Source organism: Tursiops truncatus, chromosome 2 (assembly GCF_011762595.2).
Source record: "Tursiops truncatus isolate mTurTru1 chromosome 2, mTurTru1.mat.Y, whole genome shotgun sequence".
NCBI lineage: Eukaryota > Metazoa > Chordata > Mammalia > Artiodactyla > Delphinidae > Tursiops > Tursiops truncatus.
Window position 1 is genome coordinate 83,434,624 of NC_047035.1, and position 18,256 is coordinate 83,452,879.

The 18,256-nt window shown below is 57.1% G+C and overlaps 1 protein-coding gene across 10 annotated transcripts; it reads right to left on the reverse strand.

Annotated features, from left to right (window-relative positions):
- Positions 1-5,143: 5,143 nt before the first annotated feature.
- On the reverse strand, positions 5,144-14,196 carry CCDC9B (coiled-coil domain containing 9B). 10 transcript variants are annotated; one of them, XR_012330051.1, is made up of 12 exons: positions 13,114-13,154; positions 12,286-12,830; positions 11,976-12,131; positions 11,760-11,885; positions 10,885-11,084; positions 10,501-10,559; positions 9,903-9,956; positions 9,704-9,803; positions 9,379-9,547; positions 9,071-9,113; positions 7,479-9,006; positions 5,144-6,364 (listed from the first exon to the last, which is right to left on the reverse strand). XR_012330051.1 is itself a non-coding variant. In XM_033851462.2 (12 exons), exons 1-12 carry the CDS (start codon positions 14,050-14,052, stop codon positions 8,441-8,443), a joined length of 1,698 nt encoding a protein of 565 aa, XP_033707353.1. In that variant the 5' UTR covers positions 14,053-14,196; the 3' UTR covers positions 5,144-8,440. The 10 variants fall into 10 exon arrangements, 8 of the variants coding, with proteins under 8 accessions (XP_033707353.1, XP_033707352.1, XP_033707356.1 ...); XR_012330050.1 differs by having other exon boundaries at positions 6,742-9,006; XM_033851462.2 differs by adding an exon at positions 14,041-14,196 and having other exon boundaries at positions 5,144-9,006; positions 12,732-12,830; positions 13,114-13,227.
- Positions 14,197-18,256: the final 4,060 nt, after the last annotated feature.

The window sequence follows — 18,256 nt, forward strand, 5'->3', positions numbered from 1 at the left end:
CGTCAGCCTGTGTAAGTCGATCATTTCTCTTTTCATGCTTCTTGGGGAAGGAGTAGAGGTAATAGTCTAAGGTGTGGTGGACAGGTGGTAATGAATAAGGTGTAAGAGGAAAAAGCAATTGCTCTAACGTTCTCTGTGCCTGATGGTTTGACCAAATTGAAGGGTGGCAGGAATCCATCTTATTCGGGAAGGAATCACGGGGTTGGAAGAACAGTGATATCTAGCTCAGCTACCTTTTGCCAACCTTAAAACGGTTGGGAAAAGTTCTGCCTTTAAAGGACTCTGAGCAGCTGCCCAGCTGAGGGAGCTGAGGGACCAGTAAGCACACAGATTGAGAATTATTATAAACATTGAGCTGGCTGAGAGCTGAGCTGAGGTGAGGGTCAGCCGCCATATAGCATCGCTGTTCTCGCCTTTAAACCACTGGCCCCCAGAAAGCCCAAGAAGTGCTAATACTGGGGGAGACAAGTGGATGTGTCTGCAGTGGTTGGACAGAGCTTTGTCTACAGTGGAGGAGGTGAGAGAGCCACGGGGCAGAGAGAAGGTGTAGGTTGCTTCAAAGGTGAGGCTTTTTCTTCCCTAGAGCAAACAATAAAAGACATGTGGGTGGAAAGCACAAATATAAGGGATTAGTTGTGCTGCAAAATACACAGCAAGCAATTGAGCTCAGCTCATTATTAGACAATGTTGCCCAGTGCGAACCCGAGTGAGAGTGAGAAGCCAGTGTCGGTGGGGCCCCCTGAGGCCTGTACTTCTCAGGAGCTGTTGGGGGGTGGCTGCTGTGCTTTTCCATCACCTTGTGGTCCGCAGGGGAGCATGGAAAAAGTCCACCCTTCTTTTATTTCCCTCTTGAGCCTACACAATGGCTTTCTGTGAGAGGGCTTGGTAAGGCAGAGCAGAAGGGGAGTGAGTTTCCAAAGTTCTTCAAGCCAGCCCCTCCTTTCTGTAGACGGGGACATGTGGCTTCTGCAGTTGCACACGGCTTCACACGCTGGGCACATACAGCAGTGTGTGTGTGCAGCAGGAGCCTGCTGGCCAGTGCGAAGGTCACTGTTCCACCGGAACAGGGCCTGGTGGCAGGGAGCAGCGGTTGGAATAGCTTTATTTTCAAGGGTTAGAAATTAGCTGCAAAATTGTCCATCAGGTTTTGAACTGGGAAGGAGAGGTCTGGGCAAAGGGGGATTATTTTCCTTTAACTGCTTTGCACTGGGACTACCTGGATCATTTCTAGGTGTTTATGTTAGAAGTGACTGTGTGCGTTTATTTCTCGACAGCCTGCATTTGATGAAATAATCCTCTTTTGAAAGCGTAGTTCTGGAGGGTGAGGGGTGAGGAGTTTGCTAAGCCATTTAGACTGGGCTTGTGTGGGTATCATTTCTTTCCCCCACTGTGCTGAGGAAGTGTTTCTGTGAAGTTTCCGGCATAAGAAATATTTTTCTTCCTAACAGCTCGAGATTTCTACACATATGATACCACAGCTTTGGAATTTTTTCTGTCTACCTTGTTTTTTGGTTTTCACTAGGGAATCCTAAGATAGTGTGTTCTTTCGTTGAGTATTTATATCCTGTTTTGAAATGCTGAGTGGAGAGCATCTACTTGTTTCTACATGTTTCTTTAAGGGGAACTGAAAGGTCACGTCCCGAGCTTTAGGGCTACCACAGCTATTTAAAAGGGATAATAATTGCCCTCCCCTTCCTGTCTGCAGAGAATGGTGGTATTTCTGGAATTGCAACGCAGTAACAAAAGGGCCACAGCTGTACATTTTGTTGTTCTCCCTGGATGGAGGGAGGGACCACAGTGGCCTTGCTCGTTTCAGAGGACCAGCACAAAGCTCAGTGCCTGGCACTGTTGATCACCTGGTTCATCACTGCGTTGGATAGCATTGGCCCTAGAGTCATCGTGGTGTCACTGTCATGATCCACTTGTGTAGCCACAGGCGAGGATCTTGGTTCAGGGAGGTGAATTGCTAGATCACAGCTGCACTGGCCGTTCTGGCTGCGGTTTCTTCACTGCCAGGTTGCGGGGCTTGGGCTTGGCCTGCCTGTTCTTGCCAGGCGCCAGGAGTCCACAGCTGTATTCCATGTGGTGCTTCAAGGAGGCAACAGAGAATATGTAACCCATTCATTGTCCCCTTTGTCCTGGCCCTGTGGCCAATTTGAGCTATAAAAATATCTGCTCTATCAACAGTTTTTGGGTCGCATCTGTTTTACTTGCTGACATAACATGTAGGTTTCTGCTGCCAGAAAACCTGTGTTATGCTCTTTGTTCCCTCCAGTAGCTAATTTAAAAATACAAAGACGAAATCTTTTTTTTAACCACACTCCCAGCCTCTACCAGGCTGTCTGTCCTAAGCGCAGAAACAGCCATGGCTCCCAGTGGCACACAGTGTCCTTGAGCCACCTGGTCAGTAAGGAGCACCAGAGCCAAACCAGCTTCCCTGTGCCGCATTCCATTCTATAAACATTTGTTAAGCTGCTCCTATGGGACCAGAAAATTACCATACAGTTCTTGCCCTCAAGGAATTTACAGTCATGCCCACAAGAATCTACCCTTGTTACTTTCCTGTTTCCTTAACTTCAGTAATCTGTTTTTACAATAGCTCATCAGTTAATCAGCAGTAAGATTCTAACCTTCCTTAGAACATTTTCTGTAAACCACTACCATTATTTCAAGAACTATTTATTTATTGCCTACAGTATATGAAGTGAGCCTCAAAAGTCCCCAAACCAACTTGTCCAAAAAAGCAGTTGCTGGTTACCAAGGATTTCCTTTTACTTCTACCTCTCTCTGCTACCTCCATGTTCAGAGGATGAGTTGAGGTCTCCTCCCACCTTGTCCTGGAGGCCACCTGTCCCTTCAGCTCCCTGCTAGTAGTCTGGGCAGTGCTGAGTCACGGCAGCCAGTCTCTGAGCTGTAGGCAGCTCACATATCACGAGGATCTGGGTTGGGGAGGCAGTGTGCTCTTCGGAGGGACCCCTGAACTGGAAGCCAGGCAGCCTACGGACTCAACGATGGCATGGGTTATCGCCCGTGCCTTCTCTCTTTCCTCCTAACCAAATGGGAATTCATGAGAGCAAATGGAGCTAATAGGTGTGACAGGGCTTCGAGATCTTGGGAATAAAAGAACAGTATATTCACATGAGGTAATTAATATATTTTCAAGGGAGGGACTGTCCCTTTGGGCAAAAATGATGCATGGAAAGGAATGTGAAGGGGCAGGGAGTAAACATTACACCAGTGCCCAGACCATCAGCATCAGCATGACCTGGGAACTTGTTAGAAACGCCATGTCTGAGGCCCCATCCCATACCGACCGAATGAGAAATTCAGGAGGAGGAGCTCTGCACTGTGTTAACCAGCCTTGCGGGTGTCGGATGCACGCTGGAATGTGAAAAGCACTGGCCCAGCCTTTCCCTCTGATTCAGTAACTTGGGGTTAGGGTATTACGGTTTGAACAGATGGTTATCCAAAGGTGACTTTTGACCCTCTTTCTTGGTTGAAGCCAGCTGCCCTGCTGAGGGAAGAGGAAACACTGTGTCCCTAGAGTTTAAAAAGCCTTCATTGTTGGTTATTCCTTTTTTTTTTTTTTCCGGTACGCGGGCCTCTCACTGTTGTGGCCTCTCCCGTTGCGGAGGCTCCGGACGCGCAGGCTCAGCAGCCATGGCTCACGGGCCCAGCCGCTCTGCGGCATGTGGGATCTTCCCGGACCGGGGCACGAACCCATGTCCCCTGCCTCGGCAGGCGGACTCTCAACCACTGCGCCACCAGGGAATCCCCTGCCTCCTTCTTAACAAGCTCTCCTGGGCAAGCTCTCCTGCAACCTTCAAGAATAGCCAACAATGGGGCTTCCCTGGTGGCGCAGTGGTTGAGAGTCCGCCTGCCGATGCAGGGGACACGGGTTCGTGCCCCGGTCTGGGAGGATCCCGAATGCCACGGAGCGGCTGGGCCCGTGAGCCATGGCCGTTGGGCCTGCGCGTCCGGAGCCTGTGCTCCGCAACGGGAGAGGCCACAGCGGTGAGAGGCCCGCAAAAAAAAAAAAAAAAAAAAAAAAAGAAGGAGGCAGGCCTGAAAGAGTCCTCCCTCCCCCTCCCACAAAGGTACTGATGTGTTTGCATCACCTCCTGCCTTGGGGCCTGCAGCTCCTCCAGCCAGTCCTTAAAAGGAGCAGTGGGTGCCACATTTGTCCTTTCTGGTGCCAGGTCTGTGCTATTTCACTTCCCCGGCGTCAAGTGGATGCTTAACGGAAGGCCGTGACGTAGGCCGGCAGACTTGCTGAGAGAAAGCAGCCTTGGTCTGTGCCTTACGCGGCTTCTCTCATTGCCTTCCCCAGCCTCGCCTTCTCCCCCTCGGTGGGGCTGTGGTCACCCTGTGTCAGCTCTTCCTCGTAAGCCCTGATATCCCTCACTCAGGAAGAGACGCTTGCGGGGTCTGTGGACACTGATAAATGACTTAAGAGGCAGAAGTGAAGCGGTGCCTTTAGTTTCTCCTATTCCCTTGACCCCCCCCCCCCGATTTAGTCCCCCAAATAAAAAGACATGTCCAAAGTGGGATTTTTGCCATTTCCTTTTTTCTTTTCAGGGTCCAGTGCCATCTTTCCCTGTTATTCCTGTCCCTGAGGCTAGGGTTTGGGGTGGAGCTGACTGGTGGTCAAACCTTCCAAACTTGGGACTTGTTAGATAGCTGGGGATCCCCTGCTTCCAGGGATCCCCAATTACCCATCTCTTGATTATAAGAAAATACCGGCATGCTGCTCCTTTGGCTGATAAAACTTTGGGAGGCATGGAGCAAACTCCACAAAGGAGTTTGTTTCTGGGGAGTGAGTTCCTGAGATTGCTGTGATGTAAACAGAAGAAAAGAGGAAACACTCTGAGCTGCAAGAGGCAGTGTGCAAAGTCAGGGGGAAATGCTTAGGATATCCTTGTGATCCAGTGGGTGGATGAGGGCAGAGAACATTCCCTGTAAGAGCAGAGTCACTTCATGATGCTTTTAACCCAACCAGACTACCCCGGGGGATTAAAAGCAGCTCACTGTCCTAGAAGGCTAGGACAATCCATCCCTGTTTCCCTGAGAGTGTATTGACTCCAGTGACCATGAGACTAAAAGAGAAGACGATGGAAAAAATGGAAAACCAAGTAGACAGAGATCACAACAAATAGCTACTTTATTTATTTGACAGATATTTACTGAGTGCCTTCTGTGTGCTCCTGTGAATAGAGTGCCTATGGTGTGCCAGGTATATTTTGCATATTCTCATCTTCTTCTTAACAACCCTTCATCATAGGTATTACTAGCTCCATTTTGCAGGCAAGAAAACTGAGGCTTTTAGATGTTAAAATTGACCAGAGTCATCCAGCTAGCAGGTGGCAGACCTAGGATTCGGATTCAGTCTCTCAGATTCCAAGGCCCATGTTTGTTCCCCTCAACCATGCTGCCTATCACACAATGTGGTTACACAATGTGGTCTGCTGCTCCCCCCTGTAAGGGGATATGGGCCAGGACAGAGATGCTTTCCACCTCTTCTGCCCTCCTTGTTTTGAGGCCTTAGGTAAAGCTGTCATCTCCCTGCTGGCTCCCTACTACCCACTGCACTCTCCCTTGTCAGTTCCTCCAGCTCTGTGCCTGGGCTCCTGAAGCCGTGTCCCATGAAGAACTTCCCACCTTTGAGGAGCAGTCTTGTCTGTTGGTTGGAGAGGAGCAGGGAATCCAAGAAGAAGGCTCTCAGCCAGGCCTTTAACCAAAGGAGCCAGAAGGAAACAGAGCAGCCTTCCATGGTCCCGAGCTTTGTGGAGGGATGTCTACGCTTCCCTCCTGTTCCTTAGCTGGTTCCATCCTAGAGCAGGAGGGGTGGCCCCCAGAGCTGCTGGTTCATTGCTCCTGAAGAAGGGCTCCCCTTTTTTGAGAAAAGTTCGGTGACGCTTGCCTTGCACTACAGTCCTCCTGCAGTGAAGACGTCCTGTGCCAGACTCCATTCTCTCCAAGCCCTAGTGACTCATCCCCATGACATCCCTTTCTCCTAACACCCAGAAGGGAGAGAAGCCCTATTTCTCCATAGCCCTTTTGTCCAGCTTCCTCTCCTGCTTAGGTCTTGCTGTGAGGCCTCAACCAGAGCTCTGCCCAAGTTCTACATCCCCATCCCATAGTCAAACATGCCTTGGCACAGACCCTTTAATGAAGGCACATCTGTACACTTGGGGGCACTGGGGGCTGGGGGAAGTTTGTGAATCTTAGAATTCAAATTCTGGATCACAATTATTTGGGAGACATCTGAATTCGAGGCTGCCCGAACCTGCTCTACCCCAGCTCCATCCTTTGGGAGTCGTGAGTTGCAGAGCCAGTGCCATGTCCCAAAGCCACGCACATGTGACTGGAAGGCAAAAGGAAAGCTTGAGCTTGGACTCTTTCACCCTTGCCTTTTCATATCTCACAGGGGTCTTCTTCCCTCAGGCACAGAATGTTCCCAAGCCTTTCCAAAATTCCTCTGATCAGTCCTCACCTCTTCCAACCCCCTTCACCTCATCCCGTTCCCAACCAGCTTTCTCACTCCCCACTACAGGAAGTTGACACCACCCACTCTCAAGCATCTACCCAGTGCGTCAGTGTCCCACCCAACTCTGAGACCAGGAAGCCCCCACCGGGCAGGGGCAGCCTGCCTCCATCCCCTACAGAGCCAGCGGCCAGCCCTTAGAGTCTAGAGTCTGTCCTTGCCCCTAGCCCTCCATACACTCTAGTCCAAACCCTTACTCTCACACTGTGGTCCAGGAAGCAGCAGCAGAGGCGGCACTCGGAGCCTAGTAGAAATGCAAGTTCCCGGGCCCAGCCCAGACCTCCCGAGTTAGAATCTGCATTACTCTGCACCTTAATGTAGGAGAGGCACTGCTCTAAACAATCTGATCTGCCAGAAAGACACCCCCTCCTCATGCTTCCTCAATAGAGGGGGTGGAGAGCGGAGCAAGAGCCAGTGAGGAAGCCCAGCCTTCACACAGTTGAGCCACAGTTTAGGCCTCACTGACAGTGGAGAGATGCTGGGGATGATCCGGGCACTCCCTAGAGAGCCCAGAGAGGCTGGTGAGGCCCAGGACCCTCAGCAGAGAGGAACAACCGTGGCAGAGCCACGTGGGGAGATCCTAGCAGGGGACTGGGGGCAAAGGGTACACACGATGAGAAAGGGAGGCGCGCCTGCCTTTGCGAGCAGCGGTGGGATGGTTCCCTCTGGGCTCCTACTACCATCCCCAGCCCCTGTCGGGCACCTACAGCCAAGAACGGCTCCTGCTGCGCAGCCTGGGTCTGCCAGATGCAGGGGTTTCTTCCCTCCCTCTTGCTGGCAAAGTCACCGTCGCCCACCAGCTGCATTGCTGGTAGTGGGTGCTCAGGAAATGTTTGTTGAATTGAGAGGAAGCCACAGCTTGTGCGGAGACGTGGGCCTCAGGGGAGGGACGGGAAAGGAGACTAAGTAGGAAAGACAAGTCCTGATGTCATACTTAGCTGGAGTCGCTGTTTCTCTGCCTCTTGGGTCACTGCCTGAGACCTTGCTCTGGCATGACACTGGGCAGGGAGGCGGTGGGAGGAGGAAGCTGGAGATGGCAGGAAACGGCCCTGGGTGGCAGGCTCCCTCTGCCCCCGTTCAGGGCGCACTCCATGTCTGACCTGGGGGTGGGGGACGAGGTCCCTGACGGCGGGCTCCTGCGCCTGCTGTGGGGAGAGGAAGCTGGCCCCTCCTTCCTCCCCCCGCCCCGCCCCATTTCAGAGACTCTCCAGAGACCCTTCCTTTCACAGAGACCTGAGCTCTACTCTTCTGTCCCCAGCTCTGTCCCTGCTGGCTGTGGCCTCCCTTTCTCTGGGCCTCAGCCTCCTCTTCCAGGAGGCTGAGGCCCAGAGAAAGGCAGGAGGCTGCCAGCTGATTGTGAGATCCCCAGGTTGGCCATCCTGTGAGTGTTGGACTGTGATTCACCTGGGTGCGAGGCAGGGGTGTAGGAAAGGGCCCGAGCCTGGGCTGGCCGTGCCAGCTGCTGAGGCTGTCTGTACCTGAGGAGCCAGGAGCCGGCAGCCGGAGGGGCAGGCCAGGCCCTGGGGGTGATGGGAGCCAGGAGAGCCAGGTGCTGAGTGCTTCCAAGCCTTGTCATCTCGCCATGGTCAGGGAGCTTGTGGCCTGGGCAGCAGTAGGCTTGGGGCAGGGCTTGCCAGCCTCACAGACCAGGTGTGGCGTGGGGCTACGCCAGGGGCTCTACCTGCAGGTGAGAGCACACACGTGCACAGGGGGGTGCCCGTGAGGTGCAGGGGTTGGTTCGTTGCCTTCACAGTGTCACTCCACCGGAGAGTCTGCCAAACTGCTCGGCCAGGCTGCCACAGCCGCCAGCCAGCGCGTGCCCAGAGCTCAAAGATTTTTGACGGTGTCTTCCCTCCTCCCCTCCCCAGCCCGGCCCCCTGCCCCCGAGAGCTTTGCTCAGCATCTTCTTGCAGGGGCAGGACCCCCTGTCCTGCGCCTCATACCTCCTGTGCCCCTTGCCCTTTGGCTGCCTCCTCTGGGGGGTCTGCTTCGAGGTGCCAGGACCTGCTGGGCCCCAGCCTTGCCAGGCCTGTCTTCTCTGGGTTCCAGGGGCCCTGCTTCTTTTGGGGGCCCAGAACAAGTCTGGGCTTCTGGCTCAGCCTGGGGCTCGGTCCACCCCAGGGGCTGCTCGTGACCCTCCAGCCAGGACACAGGGCTCTCCTGGGTCCCAGGCCTTGGACTGAGCGCACACGTGCTCTCCCCGGGCCCAGGGCTACTGGCACATCCTAGAGAGAGGTCGAGGGGAAGCAAGTCCGTGTTTCGTGGAGAGCCAGGCTCAGGACTGGCTGTCGAAGCTCCTGACTCCCCTTTTGGCTCCTCTGGTGATGCTGATGCCGGAGCTGGGCTGGTTGCTGGGACACTCATGGGTCCGCCCGGCTCCATCCCGCTGGGAGTCTGCGCATGTTCCTTCTCATCTGGAGTCCTTCTGGTGCTTGGGCTTCCCTGACAACAAGAGGTCGGCTCTGCTGGTTGGTGAATTCAGGGCTCATGCCCCTAGCCCGCCCCATCCTAGGCCCAAGTACCCACCTCCTGGCTCTCCAGCTCCTCCTTGCCTCCCTTCATTTCCCACCTGCAGAAACACAGAACATGGCACTACTACCCCACTACTACCCATCCCACTTCACGTCACCTGCTCCATAGCCAGCAGCCCATGTCCTCCAGGGAGGAGCGAGAGCCCAAGGGTCTCAGAGGAACCTCAGAGCCAGAACGAGGCTCCAGGATGCTTCCCTTCCAGCCCAACCTTCCTCCCCAAACCCAGCCACTTCCTCTGAACACCGCCCACCGTAGCCCCGTTGCAAGTCCCCAACTGCTGTTTATGGCCAAGCCTGCAGCACCTTGAGTTCTGTGGGGACTCCGTGCGTGTCCTGGCCTGCGCTGCCTGGGAAAGGCGCGCCTGACTTCCCAGGGGAGGTAACTGCTGTAATTACCACCAGCCTCCCTGGACACCAGGCTCTCGCTGCTGCTGCTGCCTTTGCTGATGGCCTCTCCCCACATCTCATTAACCTGCCACAAGGCAGCAGTCAGCCAAGAGGCAGAGGCCCCGGGGGCTGGAGCAGGCACCTGGGCCAGTGCTGGGCCTGACCTCCCAGGGGCAGGGGAGGGCCAGGAAATCAGGGAGCCCTGATGCCTCCCTCGATTTTGCTCCCTGCCACATGTTACCTGCGGGCCCTGCCAGTCAGCCTCTCTGTCCCCCGAGCTTTGCTGTGCGTGGCCAGCGCCACCAAAGGTCTGCTGGCTTGCCCACCCCGAGTAGTACCGCCTGCAAGAGATGGTCCACAAATCAAGAGAGAAGAGGTCCATAGCAGCCCAGCTCCTCCACCAGCCCATGGGACCTGCTCCTCCTCCTGTCCCAACTCACCTTTGCCATCAGGGGGAAATGGTGGGGGCTGTAGCTTTCGGTGGCCCCTGGGGCCTAAGTGGAAAAAGGAAAGGGTGGGCATCACAAAAGACCCAAAGCAGGAACATCAGTTCTTTCGGGACCAGGAAGCCGCCAGCTGTGAGTGTTCTGGCTCCCAAAAAAGAGCCCTGGCCTGGGGGTCAGGGGAGCTGCGTCCCTGTGCTCGCTGTGTCACTCCTGACTAGGTGACCGGCAGAGCCTCTCCAGCCTCGAGCGCCCTTGTGTGTAAAATGAGGGGCCAGCGACGCAGAGTTCTGTTCCAATAACAGGCGAGGGGCAGCTGCCGCCCACAAGGGACCAACACCTCAAAAGGACTCCAGCGCTGACTTCCTGGTGAGCCCTTCTCCCCAGACCTTCTGGGGTCAGAATCCAGGACAGGGGCTGTGGGTTCGGAGGATGGGGAGTGGTGCCCTCCTCTGATAGGGAGGGAGAGGAAGGAAGATGTCCTTCCATGCTTCCTTCCAGCTCTGAAAATAAGTGGCAAACCAAGAGACAGGGAACAGAGAGGAAGCGGGGGGCAAGGGGTGAAAAAATCCAGGAAGGGTGGGTGTTGGCTCACCCCTCGTGCTGCCCACCCTGGCCGGGCCCTCTTCCCAAGGCTTGCTGGAGTCCTGTGGCCTGCGTTGCAGAGAGAGGGAGTCAGGTGGGCTGCTGGCAGGGAGCACAGAGGCTACAAGGCTGCCGGTGGGCTGACACCTCCTGCCCCAGTCCCAGCCCCAAGCCCAGCCACGGAACCAAGGACAGCATGGAGAGGGTGGGCCCGAGAAAGGTGGGAAACGCAGTGCCCACACACAGCCCTGAGCCCAGGGTGCAAACAGAGGGTCAGACAGAGCCTCACCACCCTGGGGAGGGTCCCAGCAGCCCTCCAAGAGATACCCACAGTTAGCCCGACTCAGCCCCACAAGCATGTCGACCCAGCAGGAGGCCCAGCCCTGCCACCCACGTGGGCTTGGCCTTGTCCAGGTCCCACGGGCGGCGCCAGTCACCCTGTGCGTCTCTGTGCCGCGCCAGGCGGGCCAGGTCGATCTGCTCTCGCTCCTGCTTCCACTGGGCGTAATCCCAGCCCACCTCCGGGGGCCCCCCCACTGGCCGGCGGGGAGCTGGGCCTGGGACCAGGCCTGGACTCTGGGGCTCCCGGACACCCTGCAGGGAGAAGACACAAAGCACCACGGGGTCGAAACAGAAAGAGCCCTGAGCTTGGAAAGGGGATCCAGAATCTACTAACCCCTTCCTGTCTCAAGGCCTTGAGGTCCCCCCACCAAAAAAATTAGATCCATTCCATCTCTAACATGTTGTTTGCTATAGGCACGGTTTCCGTCCACGCGTTAGCGGTGTCTTTGGGGCAAGTTACTTAAGAGAGCTGTGTGTCATTTCCTCATCTGTAAAATGGGGATAATAACAGCATCTATCCACAGAGTTGTCGCTGGGGTGTGTGGTCAGGTGCAGGCAGGGTGGAGAGGCACCCAGCGGCTGTGAGCGAGAGCCAAGACTAGGGGCTGCTGCCACCTAGAGGTCACACCTGGCACATGGCCAGTCTCTTACACCCTCCTGACAGACCTCCAGACCCCCCCCCACCCCAGCTTGCTACCAGATGGCCAGGTAGGGTAAGGGGCTAGGTCACACCTCTGGCTTACACTGTCTCTCACTGCAAGACCCACCCAACGTGGAGACTGGCCAGAGAAAGGAAGGAGTGGGAAATTCTTGCAGGTCCTGCCTGGGCCACGTCCTCGCAAAGGGGGACATATGTGACTCAGCTTCTATGCCTCCCCCGAAAGGGAACCACCACATTCATGTCCCCAGCCCCTCTTGAAGAGCTACCTTCCGGGCAGGATCTGAGCTGATGGCCATCTGCATGGAGGGGCTCCGGCCCAAGCCCCCTCCAGGTGACCCTTCTGCCCCCTGGCTCCTTGCTCTGGTGGGCTTCTCACTTACGATCCGCTTGGCCTGGGGAAGGTGCGGATGGGCAGTGTGGCAGAGCCAGAGAAGAAGAGGCTGCCTCCCTGGCGCCCGGCTCCCCCCACCAGCACTGCTCACCTCGGCTTTGTTTTCCATGATCACAGCCAGCTCCACCCGCTCCCCCAAGCGGAAGGCGCCCGCGTGGGCCTCTGCCTCCTCATCCTCAAGCATCTCATTGGCTGCTCCAGGTCCAAGGGCGCTCCTTGCCCAGTTCCGGCTGACCACCCGCTTCCCCTGCAGAATGAGGGGCCGTGCCGTCACGCCACGTAGACAGCACTGGGCAGAAGCTGGGGCTTGGGCCCTTTGGGTGGTTCCCCAGGCTGGGTTCCAGCCCTGGCCCTCCCTGGAATGCCCACAGAGGAGCTGACGCTGCGAGGCGTTCACATACCAGTGGCATTAGGTTATCCGGGCCTGGGGCCACCCAGGGGCCCAAGACTCCACAGTGGCCCATCATCTCTGAGCTGGGAAATCCAAAGCACTCAGACAATGAGGCTCTGTCCCCCAGACACTGTTCCTGGCATTCAGCCCCAACGTCTCTGTGCCCCTGGGGTTTGGGGTTTACGAGCGGCCTGTGCTTGGGGGTACGGGTGCAGAGCTCTGGGGCTGGAAAAGGGCATGAAGAGGCTTCTATCTGGTCACCTTTCAGCTGTGGCTCTTTGGGTATGGGGGCCAGCAGTGGCCTGGGCTGCATGAGGTTGGGAGCTGGTAGGTATGCCCCAGAATGTAAGCGGGAGAAGCAGAGGAGCGGGGGCAGCTGTGCTCCCCTGGCACGGGCTGGGCCTCCACCTCCTTGCCACCCCACCCTGTCTGCCGGGTGGGTCTTACTCCAGGAACCTGGCTGATGGTGACAGTGAGGCCGTCAGGACGGAGGAGCTCCGGCGTGGTCCCAGCCATGCCCGCCTGCTCCGCCTGCCGACGGTCTTCCTGGATCTCCTGTGGGAGGGCCCGGGGTCAGCACAGGCCATGGCCCCCCAAGTGCACAGAGACACAGATGTCGACAGGCCTACACAGAGAGACACCAGTGGGACACCAGGGGGCAGAGGCACTACATCACAGAGTCCCCAGGACCCTCACAGAGCCCCTGAGATGGAACGCACCCAACCTAACCCTGGTCCCAGGCCCAGAGCCTGCAGGGAGAGACAACTATTCAGGGTCTGCAGATCGGACAGGGAGTGCCAACCCAGTCAGTCCTCCCGGCCCATCACAGCCCACTCACCTGGTACCTGCGCAGTAAGGCCTGGTTCTTCTTGCGAAGGGCAACGATCCTCCTGTCCAGCTCTGCATCCTTCTCCTCCTGCCTGCTCATTGGGGACTCGGCCCCATGAGGCCCCTGCAGAGGCCAGGGGGCCCAAGCTCCTGACTGCTGGGCCCATCCCTTACCAGCTCCTCGACTTTCACATTCGCCCACTCTACCATACTCTTACCACCCAAGGAGCAGACTCCAGACCCAGAGCGAGGGTCACGTGGGGAGATGGCCCATGGAAGGCCCCCCAGCCCCACCCCGCTGGCCTCTGTGCCCATCTTCCTGCCACCTCTGAGGCTCAGGCCGGGGCCTCATACCCAGGCCTGCAGCTCCCAGCAGTGGCTGCCCCTCCCCCCAGCTCTCCTGGGAGCTCCACTGCAGAGCAGAGCCTGGAATGGGAGTTATAAATGGCTCTGGCAGCGGAACCTGCCGTGACTGGGAAGTTGCCAGGGTATTCAGGAGGTCGAGGGGGGTGCTGTTTGGCTCCCAGGCCAAGAACCATGGTGAAAAGAGAGGCCCCTGCTCTGTCCTCAGCTCCCAGGCCCTGGACCCCACACCCCAAAACTGTGCCCAGCCTGTGGGAAAGAGCCACTCCCACGGGCCTGGCCTCTCCAGGCCCTGAGCTGCCGACGGTCAGTCGGGGCAGGAAAGAGCCAGCTCCGAGGGCAGGCCCAGCCGGGGAGCCCCCCCGGGGCACACTGCCTCAGCACCGAGATCCCCGAGTCCCTCCTTCTCCGGCTGCAGGGACCCCGTCGTGGCTGATGCCCCTGCCCAGCCCCCCACCGGCATAGGCACGGCCCTCTTCCTCCCAGGCCCAGCTGCCCCCAGCTGCCCCCAGAGTGTGGCCGCCTGATATCCCAGCCCCAAGAAGCCCCCCGCCAAAGGCAAGGTGCCACTCACAGCCGAGCGCATGGCAACAGCAGGCACCGAGAGATTTCCAGAGCAGCCCTGGGGGAGCCAGAGCAGGAGGGAAGCTGGAGCCACCGGAGCCGGGCCTCTGCTGGCCTCTCCCTGCCGGCTTCACCGCCCAGCACACGAGATCATGTTGTGATTACAAAAGACTCCTCTGGGCTCCCGGCCAGGAACGCAGTGGCCACCGCCCTCACCATCCACCCTCAGAGGGCGAGGATCAGGGCCCCTGGCCCTGCCCAGCACCTCTCCCTGCCCTGCCCCGGCATCCCCAGACGGACTGGCAGGGACTTCTCCCTGGAGGGTTGAGTCTACACAGGGGGCCCTATGCTCCAGTGGGACCCCAGCCTGGGCCTGCCTGCAGACAGATGGGCAGCCAAGTAGCCCTCTGGCCCTCTCATTAGTAGAGAAAGACCTATAGCCCAGCCCATTGTGCTCCCTGGTCCAAGGGGCCCAACTCAAATGAGCATCCCCTGTCCCCTCACTCTCCCCATCAATTCTGGTTTAAGTAATTCGAAGGGATTAAGAAGCTCCCCTCCCCTAGGCCACCAAGTACTACCACATACCTAAAATAACACCATTTGTCATTCATTCCTTTAGGTTCAACATTGTCTTCCCTGTATTTTCTTTATATATATATATATATTTTTAATATTTATTTATTTCACCCATTTTTTATTTTTGGCTGTGTTGGCTCTTTGTTGCTGCGCGCGGCTTTCTCTAGTTGGTGGTGAGCGGGGGCTACTCTTCTTTGCGGTGCACAGACTTCTCATTGCGGTGGCTTCTTTTGTCGCGGAACACGGGCTCTAGGTACACGGGCTTCGGTAGTCGTGGCTCGCGGGCTCTAGAGCTCAGGCTCAGTAGTTGTGGCGCACAGGCTTAGTTGCTCCGCAGCATGGGGGATCTTGCTGGACCAAGGCTCGAACCCGTGTCCCCTGCATTAGCAGGCAGATTCTTAACCACTGCACCACCGGGGAAGCCCTTCCCTGTATTTTCAAGTACAGTTACTCCTGGGACGCTCAGCTGTCCAGGTCACCCCTTGGTGTGGGGAGCATCCCTCAGGGTCTGCGCTGCCACAGCTCAGGGCTGGCCAACAGCCTTCCTCCTTGGCTCCTAACTTGGGCCTTTCCTGGCCTTGCTCTCCAGGGATGGCCCTTTCAGCCTTTCTGATCCCGAGAAAGGAAGCAACGTTTCCTGGGAAAGTCTCTCCCCAGATCTTCCCGGTGCATCTGAGGCCGCTGTCTCTGCCCAAGGGAGCAGCTTGCCTGGCAATCCCACCCTTAGTGCCTCTGGGAGCAGGGGTGGTCTCTCCGTATCAGGAGCACCTGGGGTCTGGTTCAGTAGTAACAGATGCCCAACCTCCAGGCCCTGAAGGGCAGGTCGGAAGTCCCTGCATTTCCCCTCATCCCTGATTGACCAGGCCTATTTCTCTAATTCCATGCATGACTTGTCCCCTTCTGTCTCCAGAGCAGAAAGCCCTGCTGCCCTCTCTCCTACCCAGACCAGCCCAGGCAGTCAGAGGTCCAACCTCTGCTCCCCTTGAACTACCCCTTCCTGTCTCCCCTCCCCTCCCCCCGCCCCACCACGCTTAGCCTCTTTCCAGGCCTTGGAGCAGCAACCCTGACCCCACGGCCAGTCTCCACCACCCATAGTTCCCATCCTGCTTGGAAATGCCACTGTGCTCTCTCTTCCTTTCATGCCGGATGTTCCCACTGAGTCAGACTCGTCTACATTCCCAGTGACGGTGACGCACCCAGGCTACACACACACACACACACACACACACACACACACACTTGCTTCTTCTCCCACCCTCTCCACGTGCTGCCTACTGAGCTCCAGCCTAGTCTCTGAAGGTCAGGGCAGGGCCCTGGTGGGGTGGCAGTTGGGCCCCCTGTCACCTGCCCCATGCCATGTGGTTGGAGCTGGAAGGCCCGCAGAGTACCAGCCTGGGAGGGGGAGATGCAGCTGAGACCTAACGTTCTCTGTTGTCTTTGGAACCCAGGTCCCCAGACCAGGTTTGGGGAGGGCAGGTGTAGATAGAGGAGGCTGTAGGAGCGAGGCAAGGTCTGCTGTCCCCCTTGTGCCTGTTCCCAGCCAGGGTGGGGGCAGGACAGCAGCGGGGAGCAGCAGGCACAGGTAGAAATCCAGCTCTCCTGCAGGGAGGGCGACCCAGATCGCTGGAAGGCCCTGCAGGGAAAGACTCCCCTAAACTAGTGGCAAAGGCCTCCGGACCCAGCAGGCTGGAGCCACGTGCCCAGGAGAAACCAATAGTCAGACAGCCCCACGGTTGCCGGCCATGTGCTTCCCAAGTGTTATTCACACAACAGTCACGCCTCAGAGCAGTCTCCTATTTTCCCCAGTCTCTAATGTGCCTGTCTGCTCCCCCCTGGACAGAGGCTCTCTGAGGGCAGGAATGGTGTGCCAAGGGGCTCTAAATCCCCAGGGCCTGGCCCAGTGCCCCTGCAAACTACAGAGCCTCCCTCGGTGCTTGCAGAATGAATACAGGAGTGAGGTAGCCACGCCATCCTGTGCATGGCTGTGGGTACTTGTGCATTGGCTGGGGCTGCCTTTCCCTCCACCCAGAGCACACGCAGCCTTGAGGGAGGCGGTGTCCGCTAAAGTCCCTAACCGTGAATTTCCTTTCCCTGTCTAGGGAAGGCGGGGTGTGACCAGCATTGTGTTCCCCCGGGGAGACCATGTCTCTGTTACTCTGTGTCACCACTAGGGGGCAGCAAGGTTACAAAAGCCTGGTTGGGGGGCCCTCTTCCCCTCCCTTCTGCTCCCCTCCCCTTCCCAGCGCCCCGCCCACAAGTCTCCATAACCCCCACCTCCCAACTCCGCCAGACCGGAGAAGCCACATGCGTTGTAAGAGCCTCATTTTACTGGTGATGAGACCAGAGAGGTAGCGCCCCTCTGCCTAGGCTGCTCAGCCTGTTTGTGGCTCAGATGAACCTAGCAGCCGGGCACCTGCCTCCTGACCAGCTCTTTTCCTGGCTGTCCCAACAACGCTGTTTCTCCTGATACTTCACCGTGTGCCCTCCCTTTCTCTACGCAGGGATGGGCCTGTTGTCCCGGGCCGCAGGTCGGGTCGTGTCTCTTCCCTGGCTGGTCCCCCACCCTCTCAGGCAGCCTGCCGGCTGGGCCCATAGCACTGCCACCTCACTCTCAGCACCTCCCTGGATCAAGAAACTGCTGTCATGATTCCTACTGACCAGAGGTTTAGTGCAGGCCTCTCAGGTCAGGCCAGGCCTGGCCCTGGGTAGGGAGGACTCAGAGTGCATGAGGTAGGGCCAGAGGGACAAGCTCTTGGTAGGCTCCAGATGCCAGGGACGTTCTGGGCCCTACCGCTCCCAAGAACACACATACCAGAGCAGGGTGGGGCCGAAGTCCTTTGAAGCATCAGGTGGCAGAAGGATGTTTCGGGGAACCCCTCCTCCATTCTGTTCTACAGGGCACACCCTGGGCTGGGGCATCCTAAGCTTTCCAGCTCCGGGCCGGCAGTGGGAGGAGAACCCTGACGTGGAACCGAACCCCTGAGCTACTTCACCCGGTCCAGTCAATGAGGGAACAAAAAGTGAAGACCCAGGCTCCACCTCAGAGGCACCTGACGATACCAGGCCACATAAGCCTGAGGCCAGGGTGACAAAAGACTCATCAATTGAGTTTTGCTTGCCGCAGGATAGGCCAATAAATCGGAGATGAGGTGTAGCCAGCAGACGGAGAAGATGGCAGACTAAAGTCTCAAAATAACCATCTTATCGGGGTTTGGATGCCAGTTTCTTTTATAGCACAGAGGGGGAGGAGAGAGGCAGTAAAGTAAAAAGGCCAGACGTTTTGCAAATATCCCCTGGAATGGCCAGCCTCCGGGAAGGGATGTGTTAAGTGTTAATTTCTTCTTTCTCTTAGCCATCCACAGGTGGACCTGGTCCGGATGTTCGCCTGAACAAAAGGCACTTGGTTTAACATTCTGGCAGAGGGGCAGAGTTCCCTGAGGCAGGCCATTATGTATACACAATATCCTTTTTTTTTTTTTTTTGCGGTACCCGGGCCTCTCACTGTTGTGGCCTCTCCCTTTGCGGAGCACGCACAGGCTCAGCGGCCATGGCTCACAGGCCCAGCCGCTCCGCAGCATGTGGGATCCTCCCGGACCGGGGCACGAACCCGTGTCCCCTGCATCGGCAGGCGGACTCTCAACCACTGCGCC